At 33.3% G+C, this 16,452-nt stretch overlaps 1 protein-coding gene across 1 annotated transcript in view; it reads right to left on the bottom strand.

The window, feature by feature from the left end:
- LOC106882595 (zinc finger protein 704) overlaps positions 1-16,452 on the bottom strand; it is a 133,579-nt gene that overhangs the window by 30,459 nt on the left and 86,668 nt on the right. The window contains exon 4 of the mRNA XM_052967172.1: positions 7,422-7,522. Within this exon, the coding sequence (XP_052823132.1) occupies positions 7,422-7,522 (101 nt within the window). The remainder of the gene's footprint in view (positions 1-7,421; positions 7,523-16,452) is intronic.

Raw genomic sequence — 16,452 nt, 5'->3', positions numbered from 1 at the left:
CGGCAACGATCCCGCTCGAAAAACCTCCTGTGTCACCCGCACAAGAGCCGGCCCAGGGGCGTCGCCCGCACATGAGCCAGTCCAGGGGCACTGGCAACGAACCCGCTCAAACATTTCATGTGTCACCCGCACATGAGCCAGTCCAGGGGCACTGGCAATGATCCCGCTCGAAAGATTTCATGTGTCGCCCGCACATGAGCCAGTCCAGGGGCACTGGCAACGATCCTGCTCAAACAATAAAAATACTTTTAGAACATCTCTTGTTAAAAAGAAACTTGGTAGTATTTATGTGGCTGTTCAACCTGCTAGAAATAACAATCAAATCTCCTACTAATTACAATCTGTTGCATTAGAAAGTGAAGGAAACCTTGAATTATGTAGTCCTAGAAACAACATTCCTGAGAACAAGATACATTGGTCATGGCCAGAAAGTCTTTGGTCATAGGGGAATGCACTTATGACCAAATTATTGTTTGATCTTGGACTAAACAACAATAATTCTCAAGGGCTGCTGCTTCACAGCTTTAAGTAAATGAGGGATAAATCTATATCTGAAGAGATTCAATAAAACTGAAACATATCCTGAGTTGTCTGCTGCACTTGTTGAAATGATCAAAACTAATATTAGTTTAATATCTTACAACATAAGTAGTTTTAATAGCTTTTAGACATTCATAGTAACAAATATCTTAATATTAACTAAACTATGTGAGTGAATAGGATTCCAGCTAACTGCACATATCATCAGCAAATAATCTCAACAGCTAAATAAAGTGACAGCCACAGTAAGTCATCCGACACTATAAACTGATATGTTTACAATTGCTAAAACACACAACTTGACTGCAAATGGAATTAAACTCACAACTTAAGAATTGGTAATTTGATACCTTACTTGCTAAGTCATATCCACTTGTACACTAAATGAATTTAAACAACAGTCGCAAATCTACGTAAACAAATGCATGTTGCTGTTGTTCACCTCCAAGTCAGCCCTGTTCCAGTAGACCTATGATGAAAGTCATTCATCTATGACCAACATGTCTTTTTGTGTATCATTGCTCAATGTTTCACTGTATCTTTCTTTATGAAGGTATGGCTTGACTGTTGTTCCTAGGAGATCGAGTGACCTTGTAGAGGCTCTCTCATTGGTATAAAATATTGATTTAATGATATGAGATTAACATTGGTAATGGAAACCAGATTTCATACATGTGTAATTTAAATGATTTTTCTCTAGCTTGATAATGAAACAAAGGCGGGGAGAGCTGAAATAATCTATAAAAAAAAAATATAAAAAAACTGAAAGATACATTAAAACAAATTAGTTGAATATTGCATTATTAGGGACATTTCTTTAGATTATGATGGCCTGTTTCAGAACTCTAATACAAAATTTAACTGTAATATATGGCTGATATCTTAAAAGAACTAAAATATCTCCAAAATATTTTTGAGTCAGTAACTCAGTTCACTTCATTGATAGGATATAAAATACCTTTCCAAGGTGGCATGCAGAGGGATAGAATCTAAAACCATGTAAGCAAACCTCTTAAACACATCTATTTGGATTATGTAGAAATGATACAGCTGTTACTATAATATTGCAATAAATGTGGCTACCTAACGAATTCATTGTATGTAACTTAGTGGTTCAGCAAAAAAGACTGATAGAATAAGTACTAGGCTTTAAAAAAAATCTTAGGGTCAACTTGTTTGACTAAAGTCATTCAAGGTGGTGTCTCAGTATGGCCGCAGTCAAATGACTAAAACAAGTAAAAGATAAAAGATAAGTATAGCTAAGTTACAGAGTCTATCACTAGTTTTGGTTTATTGGTACTGAATAGATGACTTGTAGTCAATGAAACGACAATGTGACCATGGCTACTTTCCACATCCCTGGTCTGGAAACTAGCAGAAGATATTGCTAAGCAATCCAAGTTCTAGAAGCACATCATACCAATGACATGCTGCCTGGTCATCTTCTCAGATTCCACCAATCATGTAGAAACTGACTATGTCCTGGGAAGAGCACATAGAAGAAACTCATAGAAGAAGCTTGTAGAGCAGTGCAGAAGCCAAGTAGGTTGCCAGTGTTTTGTGGGGCAGTCATTCTGAAAAACTCTAAGTACATTTGAAGTGATGCAATGAGGTGGTGAGGGTATACATTCCATTGCGGAAAATACAGAAAAAGTCACTAGATAGCTTTGGATAAAGTGAGCAGACTCATGAATTATTGCTGTTAGGATTCAAGTTGGGACTAGATCAATCCTGGTTAGGTCAACTGGGTGAGAGGGATTGATGTTAGAAGATACTACAAGCCCAAGAACATCCTAGTTGATACATCCTAGAGCATCAGTAAAATATATCTTGGAATTTATTGTGTATAACAAATATAACAGTGCAGAAAATTAGTGTATCACTAGTTTTGATTTATTAGGTATTTAACAGGTAAGTGATAGGATAGTCAGCAGATCATTGTACTGTTACACAACAGGAAACAAATTTCCTCATGATGCAGGTAACTTTTCATATAGTAGTAATTTCACTCAGCACTGCAAGCTAATGCATTACTTACCATTACCATAATATTGCTGCTACTGCTGCTGCTATTACTTATAGCAGTGAATTATGCTACCAATGGTACCCACTTAGAGGTAGAATCAGCTGTTGAGAGTTAAGTATGTTGGTCAAGGACAACAGTGATAGTAACATAAATCACTGACCTCTGTAGGTTGCACAGTAACCAACTGGTTCAACTCTCAATATCTCAAATTATCTAAATAGCTGATATTTATTTTTTAAGAAAGAATTTTTACATTGATCACCCCTCTACTTGGCAACATAGGGTTTAGGTTTTATTTTGCAAATTTTCAAGTTTTATAAATTGCTAAAGCAAGTGTTTCAGATCTGCATTTTTATCCCAATGCTAACAATTTAATTAATATAAAGCACTGGGTTCAAACTTAGTCATCTGAGTAATTTTATTGCCATGGTCATTCTACATCTATTGAGATCATTCTGTTCTACAATTCAAAGCTGAAACATGTTATTACTGTAAAAATATGAGGATGTGTGATATTAGTTCTGCACTCCAGCTATCTATTTAAGGCTGTATATGACTATGGTGCAGCTACACTTGGAATTTGCATCACCAATCTGGAACCCCTATTTTGTTCAGGACATTGACCTCCTGGAAACTGTTCAGAGACATACAACCAAGTGAATACCCTCCATGAGGCATCTACCATACTCTGAATGCCTTGCTTCCCTGGCCATAGTTACATTGACACTCCAACATGTGGCAACTGACTAAGTAAACACCCACATAATAATTAACCATTGTGCTAACAACCACCTTGAACACCTTTTTGAGCTCCATGTGTCTAACACACATGGGCATGCCTACAAAGTCAAAAAACAGAACAGCTCCCATGACTATCAGAAACATTTTTTCACACACAGAGTTGCTGAAGCATGGAACAAGCTATCTGCATCAGTTGTTAGTTGCCAAGACATTGCATCCTTTAAAACCTCCATGCTTCCTGAAATTCACCAACACTACACCTGATATCCCCTGCTCCGTATACATGTACACATGTATATCATGACTCATACACTGTTCAGTTTCCTAACTTTTGTACATAATTCTATATACTATACATGCACTTTTGATGGGTTGTAGTGCACCTGAGCACTATACACAATAATTTTATTATTATATTATTAAAATGAATAAGTAACTTCTAAATTAGGCAGATCATAGATAATTTTATATTAGCCAAAGAGGAAGTTTCTATGTGGCTGCTCGTTCTGCTAGAAATAGAAGCTAAATCTGCCTGAAATCAAACATTACCATCTTAAAAATAGAAAAAGAGAGAAACCGTATCGAACTATGTAGTCTGGGGGTTCACAATGCCTGAAAAGTGAAATGGAATAGTCACAGCTGGAGTGTCTTTGATCATGAGTCTGCTCAAGCAAGACCAAAATTGAACTAAATAACTCCATAGATATTTGAATGCAGGATCAAAGAGGAGACTCTCTTTCAATTTAGGTAACTAGAACAATAAGCTTTGTCTAAAGAGAACAAGATATTACACGTAATCATTTTGATCATTTCAGTTTTAATTTAGTAGACTGGAAACCCAACCATTTAGCCACTTAGAGTGGTGTTGTCCTCTGAAAGATAATAACTATGTGTTGTAGTGTCAATAAAATATATTAAACAACATTTCAGAGCTACAGAAATAAATTAGAAATTTTTTAACATGAGAAGAGATATCAGCAAACAGCAAACACTTGACAGCATTTTGTTTTTGTTCTTCAAAGTGTTACTTTTTAATAGTAGTTTTTTTCCTCTTTAATTAGTAATTTGTTAATTAAAACAAAAGTAGTAACTCTGTAAATCAATACCAAACAATTGCTTTTTTTTTTTTTGTACACAAAGCAAATTAAATACTTGATTGTAACATTCCCTCTATGTGTTGAGTTGCAACTTTTTGCCAAAAGGAAAATGTCACATGCAGCATGAAACACTGGAATTGTTGGTCTTTCCTGCAAGTTATTGTTTGCTTTTAATATTTTTTTTTTCATGTTTTGTAATGAAACACAATAAATAAAAAAATAAAGTAATATGAAAATATGACATTTCCCAATGTTGAAAAATATCTAAATGCTGGGGAACTTATTAAAAATGTCCATCAGAAAGTAGGTCAGCAAATGTTTTGCAGGAAAGAGCAAATGTGTGCTGGAATCAAAAATTTTCAATTATCATTCTTCAAATACTTATACTATGTGTAAGTGACTGAGTTTGTTGAACTTCAAAACTTGTAACAATCTTTCTGGTGCCATAATCTCTCTCTTATCAGTTAAAAACCATAGCAGTTAACCTGGATAGCACTTAGCTTTAATTCCTGTCATACTAAGTAAGAGAGAAAAAAATATAACCCAAATTAGAAGAAACTAGTCTATTACAGGTAGATTTTTCTAGCAGTTCCAACAGATATTCTCTAGCTTGTTCAACTGAAGTAAACTAATCTTAAGGGTCAGATCAAAATACCTTCAGAGAGATTATGAAATAATAATCTAAGTCTGTTGCTTTATCCACTTATCTGTTTCCATTCCACATATTTGAAAACATAGGAATTGTCATTTATGGGTTATAACTAAACATAGAAACCTACACTCATTGATTATGACTAAACATAGAAATCTTCTTTCATAGATTATATCAAACAGAAACTTTCACTCATAAGTCATTACTAAAGATGGAAACATTCATTCATGGATTATGACTAAACAAGGAAAGCTACATTCATGGATTATGACAATATAGATGTTGTAATTTACAGTTTATGAATAAGCACTAGTAAACTGCTATCTTGGAACAGACTTCAAGAAAGATTTTACAATAATGTATAGCATATTTTAGATGAGTTTTAGTAGAATAGGATATGTGGTGCATCTGTCATATTATTTATCAGTACTAGCTGATAAATAATGATAATGATTGGATTTCTAACACTGCCACAAAGCCACAAATTAGCAAGGGGCAGGAGAGATACTGCTACCTGAATAAATCCCCAGAAGACAACTGATAGATATTTTATTAATCCCAGAGGTATAAAATGAATGAATGAATGAATGAATGGCAAGATAAAAAAATAAAACTAAATAATGTTAAAATCATTTAGACTATAAAGTTTAAAGATTTCTGTCCATTCATTACATCGGTTTTAGCTTAGTTGTTGGTTAGACAAATTTTTAAAGTTGGCTAAAGTATCAGTAGAATAGGATGAGAATATTTTGGACATTTACAAAATTAATAACTTACTTGGCTTCTTATAAATGTACACATGATATGGTTAAACACCCTAATAAAATGAATGTAGTTAAAAGGTATGGTGTAGTTATCACAAGTATTGCAGGTGTAGTAAGCAAGCTACCAATAAATTAAAGCAAGTTATCAATCAAATTACAGGTAAGAAAACAAAGCATTTTCCAGCAGACTTTGACAAAAAATGTTGGATAGGAAGAGTATACCAGTGGTGGTTTGTATGAGAAAACTATTCAGTGAAATTTGTATGCCACGGAGAGATGAGAACCGTAATAGTTGTAGAGTCTCAAGTAAAGTCCTTTATTGGAGTGATAACTTTTTTCTCTCTCTCTCTTTCATAATGAGCCTTGCTTAAAGTGCCAGTATTCTCTCTCACCAGGGATTACAAACTCCACTTCATATAACATAGACTTCTTGAGTGGAATATGGAATATTGGCATATTACAACTAGAAACTGTTAAAGTTGCTTCATTTATCTTGGTTGTACAAGCTACATGAAGCAGAGAAGATAATCAAACCATTTATTAGTCAAAAGGAAAGAAACATTTCAGACTTGGCAAAGTCTATTACCAAATCTCATTTCTATGCACTGATGTTAAGTTATTGTAAGGATAACAGCCAGCTATTTCCAGCTCAAAAATCAATTAACTTTTTTAATAAGCAACACAAAGGCTTTTGACCCAAGCCATTCATCTGTTATATTATCATATATTATCTCATATATCTGATATATAATTTATAAATATTCTTAAATTGTAAAGAATGACAATAAAGATAAAACAGTATAAACATTTTGCAAACTATTTTGTAAAATAGATTGCATTAATATTTCTACTGAAAAAAGTTGCTACTTACAAAACTAAAAAGCATGTTTGTCAGAGCTATTTTCTTAACCAAACAATGTTACAGTATACATAGTTATTTTTTTTTCCTAAATAGTAATGTATAGTGAAATCCTTTATATCCTCTCCCCTAAATGCTCCTTCTAAAGTGATCCTCACCTCTTAAGCAGAAACCTAGATAGATGATTTCATAGTAGATTTATCTTTAGAATTCACAAATTTCTGCTTTTCTTGAAATGTGTAAAAAATGCTTTTACAAACTAATGGTGAAATAAGCATTAGAACCTTCCAGTCAAAGAATAACAGCAAAATAGCATTTTATGCTTAAAGCATGTTGAATTCTTAGACCAGGATAGTTGTAGATCTTTTAATCTTAAATAAGTATCCAGATAATTCATGCAGTATAGAAAAAAAAAAAAGTAAAACAAATGAACAAGGTCCATCAGAGGGCTTGTTAGTTTGCCCTCAGCTCTAGGTAGAAGACATTTTTTTTTATTGGTTTCATCTGGCAGAAGGGGCAGGTCCTCTGACACCATACCTCAGTATGGCTGCAGCCTAATGACAAACACGTAAAAGAATATTATATTCTTTTCTCTCTCACCCCACTTATCTGTTCTATTCACACACACACACACACACAGTTGGGATACATTTGTATATGAGAAGAGGTCTTGTTATGGAAACTGAACACTGGATGGTTAAACAAAAACCAAAATAATATTCTAAAGAACAACATAACTAACCTGAGATGTTTTATCCGTACGTGTTTCTCAATACCAGCACATGTACTGTGTGTTTTACAACAGCCTGGCCATGTACACTGAAACACTGTTCGTACTTGAACCTGTAATAGAAGAGAAACCTTCAACAGTTAATATTTTCATAAATACATACCAATATAAGCATAGTGAACTGATGTGGGAAATATCTATATGATTACTTGACCTGCTAGAAATAGGTGCCAAATCTCCTTCAAATCATGTCTTACCATTTTAGAAAAGAATACATTGGATAATGTGATCTTGAATTCTCTGAACATTGGAAAATGATGGGATGCTATGGAATGATTAGAATGCTTTTGGTCATAGGTCTGCTAGATCAGTACTCACCAGAGACTAAACATCAGCAACAGCATCACATTAGAATGTCAATAGCATGTAGGGCTCAAAAATAAAAGAAAACCAAGTTATATTCTTGCTCTTAGTGAAGAGAGACCTAATATTACAAAGGTAGCCAACACTTGTCTAAAGGTTGACATCAACTAACATAGATTTATTTTAAAGTCTGTCTTAGAAAAGATATTTCAATATCAGATATTGCATCAATTATGATACAGTATATACTTATAAGTAATATCTTTAACAAAATCAGTAGAAGTAAATGTTGTAAATATTAATTTGCCTTATTTATTCAATAATTCAATAGATAAGAAACAACAACAACAACAAAAACAAAAGACTTTGTTGAATATGAATAACTGTTGATTTTGGTTATGAAACAAAATCTCAAGTTAATCAGTAACATAAGCAATTAAAGTAGTGAAAGCAGAAACTGATAAAACTAAGTCAAAGAAAGGTTTTAATTATTACTTGGGCAATGTATCATAATGATATGAAATACAGAGCAGAGGATATATTTTGATGGAAGAATCACGGCACAAGATTCTTCATTATAAGAGACTACATTAAAATAAGGGATATATTATTTTCTCATTTGATAAGCAATAGAAACAGCTGATACACTGCATACCACAATAAATGTTTCAATGAATTTTGTTTGTGGAGTTCAATCTGTGACAAGATTGAATTTGTTCCCCATTTCTCTGTAGTCAATAAAGCATATACCAGCCAAGCCAATGTGGTACCCTCTATATGGTTGTTTGACAGAAATAGCAACTGAATTACCTTCAAATCCTATCTATTCATCTTAAATAAAGGAAGGTACAATAGACAATATAGTTCCTGGTACACAAAAAAGATGGAATGGTCAAAGCTAGTACGTTGATTATAGGTCAGCTTGAACATGACTAATCTGGACTAAACAGCAAAAACAAAAAATGTATATACCAGTAATATATCAAAGTTAATTTACTCTTGATTTAATCACTTACAGTTGTTTCTTTATAAAACCTAGCTTTAGGCTTTAAAAGATCATCCTTATTTCATTTAGCAGACTCATCAGCCAATCTCTGATAATTCATAAACATATTAAATTATGGTAATAGATATTGTGTACATAGAATGTATGATAAGTAATTCTCAGATAAGCACTTTTTTTTAGACATTTGCCCACAGATTTACGAGAAGGAGAAGATGTATACATAGAATATGCATATCTTGGCCCAAAGAAAAGAAAATATGAGTAAAGTGGTTCCAATTTAGATGTAAAACTAGGTCACAAAGAAAATGCTGTTCTTTCATTTTCTCCTAAATATCTGAAGTCAGTGAATATTGGTATCAAATTTTGTTACAAGGCTAGCAAGTTTGGAGTAAAGTGCTAGTCAGTTACATTGACTCCAGTACTTGACTGGTATTTATTTTATTGACCTTGAAAGGATGAAAAGTTGATCTCGATGGAATTTGAATTCATAATGTAGACACATAAAATGCCGCTAAGCATTTTACCCAGCTTAGTAATGATTCTGCCAGCTCACCGTCTTAAAGTCAGTGAATATTGAAAACTGTCTTTAAGAGTGAATATTGAAAACTGTCTTTAAGATTAAGCTTAATATCAGAGATTCCAAGTTCAAATAGAGGACAGATAATAGGTAAGTTAGAATAAAAGCTTTAACATAACTCAATGAAATTAAAGCTGCGATTTTTATAAATTTTATTTAGTTGAAGGAAAGGTAGCATCCATAACCTTTGCAAACCAAACCAGATTGGTGAGATGGACGAGATTAATGTTCAAAATTGAACTTATTGATGTTTGATCCCTGTAGAATAAAATGTGGACAAAGAAGATAATTTCAAATAGCTATGATATGGTGTGGAATGATTGTAAAATTGTCAAATATAAAGTTTAATGGGCGGAGTGATGAGAGGAGAAGAGACAAATGCATTAATTGGGCCTGGATAGAGTAGTAGACAGCCGGTTAGTTCATAAGAGCAGAAACCATTGCAGTAGCGATACAAGGTGCAAAGAAAAGAAAAACATGGTATAACCACTGCTATCAGCAAATGGTTGTAGAGCATTGGCAAGCGAATCTTTGTCAATAAGGTGAATGGTTTCTTTTGAATGTATTTTAGCATGTTTGTGCATGTAGCAGCATCACTGACCCAGTATGCGAAGGGTACTCTAAAGTGGATTGGTCACATTTGATCCTTGTAGAAGATCAGTAAGTGATCAGAGCTCAAGTTTTTCTGTTCTTGAAGAGGACTGTCAGGGTCTTTTTGCTTTTTTTTGTGATGCAGTTTGGGTAATATTGTACATGTAAAGGTTATCACTCTGTGAGAGCAGTCATCAAAGATTATGAGTTTTATCATTTGCTACTTACCACAAAGCAATTAGACCAATTTTTTTGCATAAGCATTATCATTTTGAGGGTTAGATAAACAAAAACAAACATTCTCGACAGATATAAATTTTCAAACACCAAAGGAAAAAAACTCAAGAAATATATAACACAAAGAGGAGAAGCCATAAAAACAAAAATATTTAAAGTTTAGTGTTTAAAAATAAATTTATGTTCAAGAAAGAAAACAAAATACATTCGTATCACCCTCACACAACCTTTTCGACTGTCTAAACCACTATGCTGCAGCAGAACAACAGATGACATTTCAATTGTCTAGAGGTGTGTCTGTGAGATGTTTGTCCTGGTGGCTGCAATGCTTTTTTTTATAGTTTCCATCTCTGTTAATCTGTTACAGATGTTAGAGAAAGTGTTAAAAACTACAGTAGGGAGTAACATTAAGTGGGAGGGGATATGGAAATAAATAAATAGTTAAGGGAGGAGAAAAGGGATTTGATGGCTATATTTTTGTTTGTTTTATTTTTTAAATTTAATTTGCTTTTTGATTATAGCATAATTTACAAGAGGATGGAATTTACTGTTTGGGTGGTTTCAAGGTTAAGCAATAACACATAAATAGTGCCTGCATGTGTCTATGTGCATGTGAGAGTGTGTGTGAGAGAGGGAGAGAGAGAGAGAGTATGTGTGTATGTTTATTGCAGACAGAACAGTTATTGCAGTTAACAACCAGCCACAACAAATTATAATGCACATAAAACATACAGCACCACTTCCATCTAACATGAAAAAAACAATCTTGATTCATCAAGTAAATAAATAAATATGTAAAAAAGAAGAAAGAAAAAAAAAAGCAAAAGCAGCTCTCCCCCTATTTCATTCTCTGATAATTAGAGTTATTGTTTAACCCCAGGTCAATCTTGATTGAACAGATGTATGTCAAAAGCATTCTAGTTGTGGGCATCCTGTCATTTTAAGGATATGTATGATTATATTATCTAATGAGTTGTGTCATATACGAAAAAATAGGGCATGATATGAAGGAAATTTAACTGCTACTTTCAGCAAATCAAGGCATCCTTGCTTGGCGAATAATACAAGAGAATTCTGAGGGAATGAGGGGTGTAAACTTTTAAGATTATTGTATCACAACAGTCTTCGACACTGATCTACAGAATCCAAATTTAACCTATCAACAAACCCTAGATCAAATTCCTTGTCTTTAATTGGTGAAATCCCAAACAGAAAGCAGCAGAGATTTTGAAACCAGCTTCATTCACAACTAAGAAAATCATCAGTCAATGAAATAAAAATTCAAACAAGACTTGAGAATGATGGGCATCTGCTATATGAGTTAAGAATATCTGTAATAGGTTATGTGGTATGATTCACTTTTCCGTGCTCACATGGGCGAGATGGAATTTGTTGAGGTTCAGTTTTCTACAGCTGGATGCTCTTCCTGTTGCCAACCCTCATCTGTTTTCAAGTAAGGTAATATTTCCCCATGATAAGATATGTTTACACTCATAAGTCTTTAGCCAGTCCAGAACTATAAAAGATACTTGCTCAAGGTGACATTCAGTGGGATTAAACCTGAAACTATGTGGTTGGGAAGCAAACATTTTACTATGCCTGCACCTATATGATATATTGATAAATAATAAAGAGGTACATTATAGAAATATAACACTAAACTGGATTATGTTGCTGTTGGAATCAGTGGCATAGCTAGGGTAAACTGTGCCCAGGGGAAGCTGCAAAAATGCACTCCCTCCCATTACAAAATCTACAATATTATATAGTACTTATTTGTTACAAGTAATTAATGTTTTAAAGCAATATTTTCAGAATAAATACTTTACCAGGGTTCATTTACCTGCCAGTTCGGTACAGCCTGTAATTCAAAATGTATTTTTTTAATGTTTACTTTTACGAAACCTCCTTATTTTAATCATTTAATGCACCAACTTCCCCGATTGAATCATTAAAAAAACCTAATGTGTGAAATGAGATGTAATAAAAAAAATACAATTGTTTAAAGTCTCATCTTTCTTGCTTTTGATGAGGTCCCCCCCCCTTGAATCAGCACCTGGGGCACGTGCCCCCCCTGCCCCCACCTAGTTACGCTACTGGTTGGAATTTAGCCCTGATCAAGTAGACCTATGATCGAAGACATATCAATTGTGATCATCATATTCTAGTATATCTGTGATTTATTCATTGGTTAGCTCAAAACTATGGTAAAAGACACTTGCCCAAGATACTACACAGTGAAATTGAATCCAGAACCACAAAACTGAAAAGAGAACATATTAATTACATAACCACATTTACACCACTGATAACCCTGTCTCATCTTGTTCCAGTTATTATAAGATCTTCATGATTGACTGTCCAGTGGGCTACCATGACCAATTACCATGACAGATGTATCTAGCAACAAATTACAACTAGCTTTTGACTGCCATTATAGGAATACAGTTGTACAACAAAAAGGAATCCTTGCAAGTATGTATTCTACACTGTTCTTGGCTGACATATTTCTCAAGACTTTTGAACATGTTTATATCACTTATTAAATTAGACAAGATTAATACAAGATATTTACTCTCCAAGAAAACCATCGCCTTTTGTCAGCTAACCCCAGCCAGAAAAACATCGGTGGGCATCCTAACATCTGCAAGAGACAGGCAGCTACTGGTGGATCTTGAGTATCAGCTTAAGTTCCCTGGCCACATTGTGGTCACCACCCTGCAACCAGACATTGTCATCGTGTCCACCAAGCAAGTGGTGCTACTGGAGCTGACTGTCCTATGGGAAGATCGCCTGGAAGAAGCTTTTGAGAGAAAGCTCTCCAAGTACACAGGTCTGGTTGGAGAGTGAGGTGTTTCCCAGTGGAGGTTGGATGCAGGGGTTTCACAGCCTATTCCCTGACAAGAGTCTTCAGCAGTTTGGGTATCGAGGGAGTGAGAAGGAGGAAGGCCATCTGCAGTACCACCAATACGGCAGAGAGGGCTTCACGATGGCTGTGGATCAAAAGAGGAGAGCCATAGGGTAGTTAGTTGGCCATCTGGACACAAGCTGGGGTCGGATCAGCCCCAGCTGGGTCACTTGGAGGAGGATGTATGATGTAGAAAGACCCAAAATACTTGATGATACCAGGCACATCACTGAAGATGTGTCCAGATGCATCAGTCATTGATGTATGCACACAACACTTTATATTGTGTATACCATAAAAGGCACTCCTCCCACATTTGTTGAGCAATTAAATTGTAAACCTACCATGCTAACAATTCATAATAAAAATATATGAATTTATAAACCTACTGAACATATACTGGTTAAGGAAAAATGATATCCTTAGTTTGAATATACTACCTCTAAGCAACAGAATTTATGTTAGTGGAAAACATTAATGTTAAAACAATGATTTTAGAACAAAGAGAAAATTGTTTGTAGAATGCAATCTTCATGCACAATGGCATCAGGCCAACTATTGACATTAGAAATAAATATTTCTGTCTAAGGTTGGCATACTGACATATTGAATAAGCACTTCATAATTGAAATTTAGTTCCCAAATGAATAGATTTGTTTTATTTCAAATTTTGTTGTTATGTTCAGATTTGTATTATTTTTAGTTAAAAGTCCTGATTTTGGCTTCAATTCAGCCATGTTTGACTTAGTTATGAAATACTAAAATGATATCTATATTATTAATACTTTAAGCATTTATTTATTTATGTATCCACTTTAGTGCAAATAGTAAATAAATAAAGCTTTATTTTAATTTTCTATTTTAGTAACCATCATCAGAGATAAAAAAAATTTGCTAAGAAGTTCTGTGTGAGATAAATTTGAAAATGGTGTTAGCATGATAAAGTACATTAAGTGACTATGCTTGGAGTAGTCCAGCTGAGAATAGATTCTGATTGAAAAACAAACCCCTGAGGCTGTAGTTATGCTTGTAAAGGGCTTATCTAACCTACTGATGGAATGAGTCGAGTTTAATATTGGTATTGTAATAACTGTCACATTTTCAACACAGGTTCAAAATACAATAGCCACCTCTGTCATGATATCATTCAATATATAATACTTACGATACCTAGCTCATCTCAGCTTAATCTATCAAGCTAATGAGGAAGCCTGTAGATGGTTACTCAAGCTGCTAGAAATAACAACCAAAAGCCTCTCAAATCACACACTACCATCTTAGTAAAAGATAGATATTTTGGATAAAGTAGTTCTAAAGTTTAAAAAGATAACTCATTGGTCATGAATCGAACACTTTGGAATATAGGAATGACCTGGAGCTAAACAACAATACATTCTATTTCCCAGGTTCAGATCACACATTAAGAGAATCAAGGTTAATTAGGTATTTTGCGAATCAGTGATAATCTGTTACATCACTACCTTATGTCTAACTGCTAAAACATCATGCTTATGATAAATGTTTTACATAGACAACTTTGTTTAGTCTATTTACAACAAAACAATGAAATGTTATTTATTCATTGCATGGTTATATCAAATAATATTAAAAATAATTCAATGACTTCCATTTAAAAGTAAAGTTCTTTGGTAAAATCCTATACTTGTTATAAAGTATTTACTTTGTGAACAAACAGCATTGCTGGTTGCAATTTTCCAAATGCTATGACAAGGAAGTGTCTATGAAACTCAAGTAGAACACATATTTTCATTTCAAAACATCTGTTTAGTGGTTTTCTGCACAACAAAATTCTACACAGAAGGTAAGGTCCAACACGGTAAGTTTGAACCCAAAACAACATGTTTGTAAAACAAACATACTTAACTACACAGCCAAGTTATTCATTCTGGGTATTTGATCAGATAAACACTTAACGTCTTTATTCATTTTTTCCTAACCTAAATAATTTATATATCATGGGGCCCACATAAAAGAGCCATCAATAACTTGTCTAAGAGAATGTTTTTACAGATAATTATTCTAGCTACTTAAATAGTTTTGAATGACCTTTAATCAATTCTCGATATCAATCTGTTTAAAATGACCTTTTATAAAAGAGAGAATAATATGAAAGGTACAATCAGACATAATTGAAAAAGGTGACAGCAACATTATTATCATTCACAATATCAAAAAAATCAATGAGCTAATTTTTTTTTTTTCATAAATATCTATATTTGTAAATGTCAAAAATCAAAATGATGGGAAGCAAGGCAACTGGTAAAAATTGATGATTAGAGTTTGATTTATGATGTTTTAGGTGTTCCCTTATTAAACTACATAGCATTTGCTGTTCAAAACTCCCTTATTTAAACTACATTTCTGAAACACTGAAATGTTATATCTGAACAGCAGTTGTCTCTGTTCACAGGATATTTCAAAGATTTAAATAACAGTAATTTAAGATCAATTGCTCTAATTATTAATTTGAAATACTTCACAGGAATATAAGATTACACTTCAGATTCATAGAATAGAGATAAAGGAGAAACAGAACAGAATTTTAACGGACAACTCTTGACTGATTGTAAGGGATTAACATATCCAAAATTTCACTGGTTTAATCCACAACTCATTCAAGTTAAATTATAGAATCACACACACACACACATATATATATAAATATATAAATTAAACCATCCAATACTTCCATACTGAATATTATCATATTAATTTTTACTGTTCAATTTATATATTTGCCTTCTAAATTTTTAAAATTAATATTTCTATGATTTAATTATATGATTTATTTATATAATATGTTATTTAATTTAAATTTTTAGATTAAAACATCAGATATATTAAGATGGTATATGCCACACAGCATGGATTTGGATGGGTTCTGAGTTGACTGAGTTGTAGAGTGGTGGTCCGTCTCTAAATTAGTTATATATATATATATATATATATATATTTTATTATATGTATTTATTTTCTCTAAGTTAATAATTAACTAGGACAAAATAAATTGGTTAATAGATACCAGGGTAGCAAAGATCACAAAATGACTGTGGTGTAACTCCTGTTTATGAGGTAGAAACCCCTTGTTATTTTGGGTACTTGAGTAAATATATAAAAATTTAGTAAATAGAGTAAAACGCATATATTAAATGAATTCTTTTATTTCCAACATATGTTTCGAAGATTACAAATTATACCTTCCATAGGAATAGGTGATGTTGATAAGGATGTAATCTTCTCTTCAGGGAAATACATAGGAACCAGCTTAACCGTAAGACATGTTGGAAATAAAAGAATTCATTTAACATATGCGTTTTACCCCATTTACTAAATATTTATA

The sequence above is a fragment of the Octopus bimaculoides genome, chromosome 4 (genome assembly GCF_001194135.2).
Source record: "Octopus bimaculoides isolate UCB-OBI-ISO-001 chromosome 4, ASM119413v2, whole genome shotgun sequence".
Classification (NCBI taxonomy): domain Eukaryota; kingdom Metazoa; phylum Mollusca; class Cephalopoda; order Octopoda; family Octopodidae; genus Octopus; species Octopus bimaculoides.
This window is presented reverse-complemented; position numbering and strand designations above follow the sequence as displayed.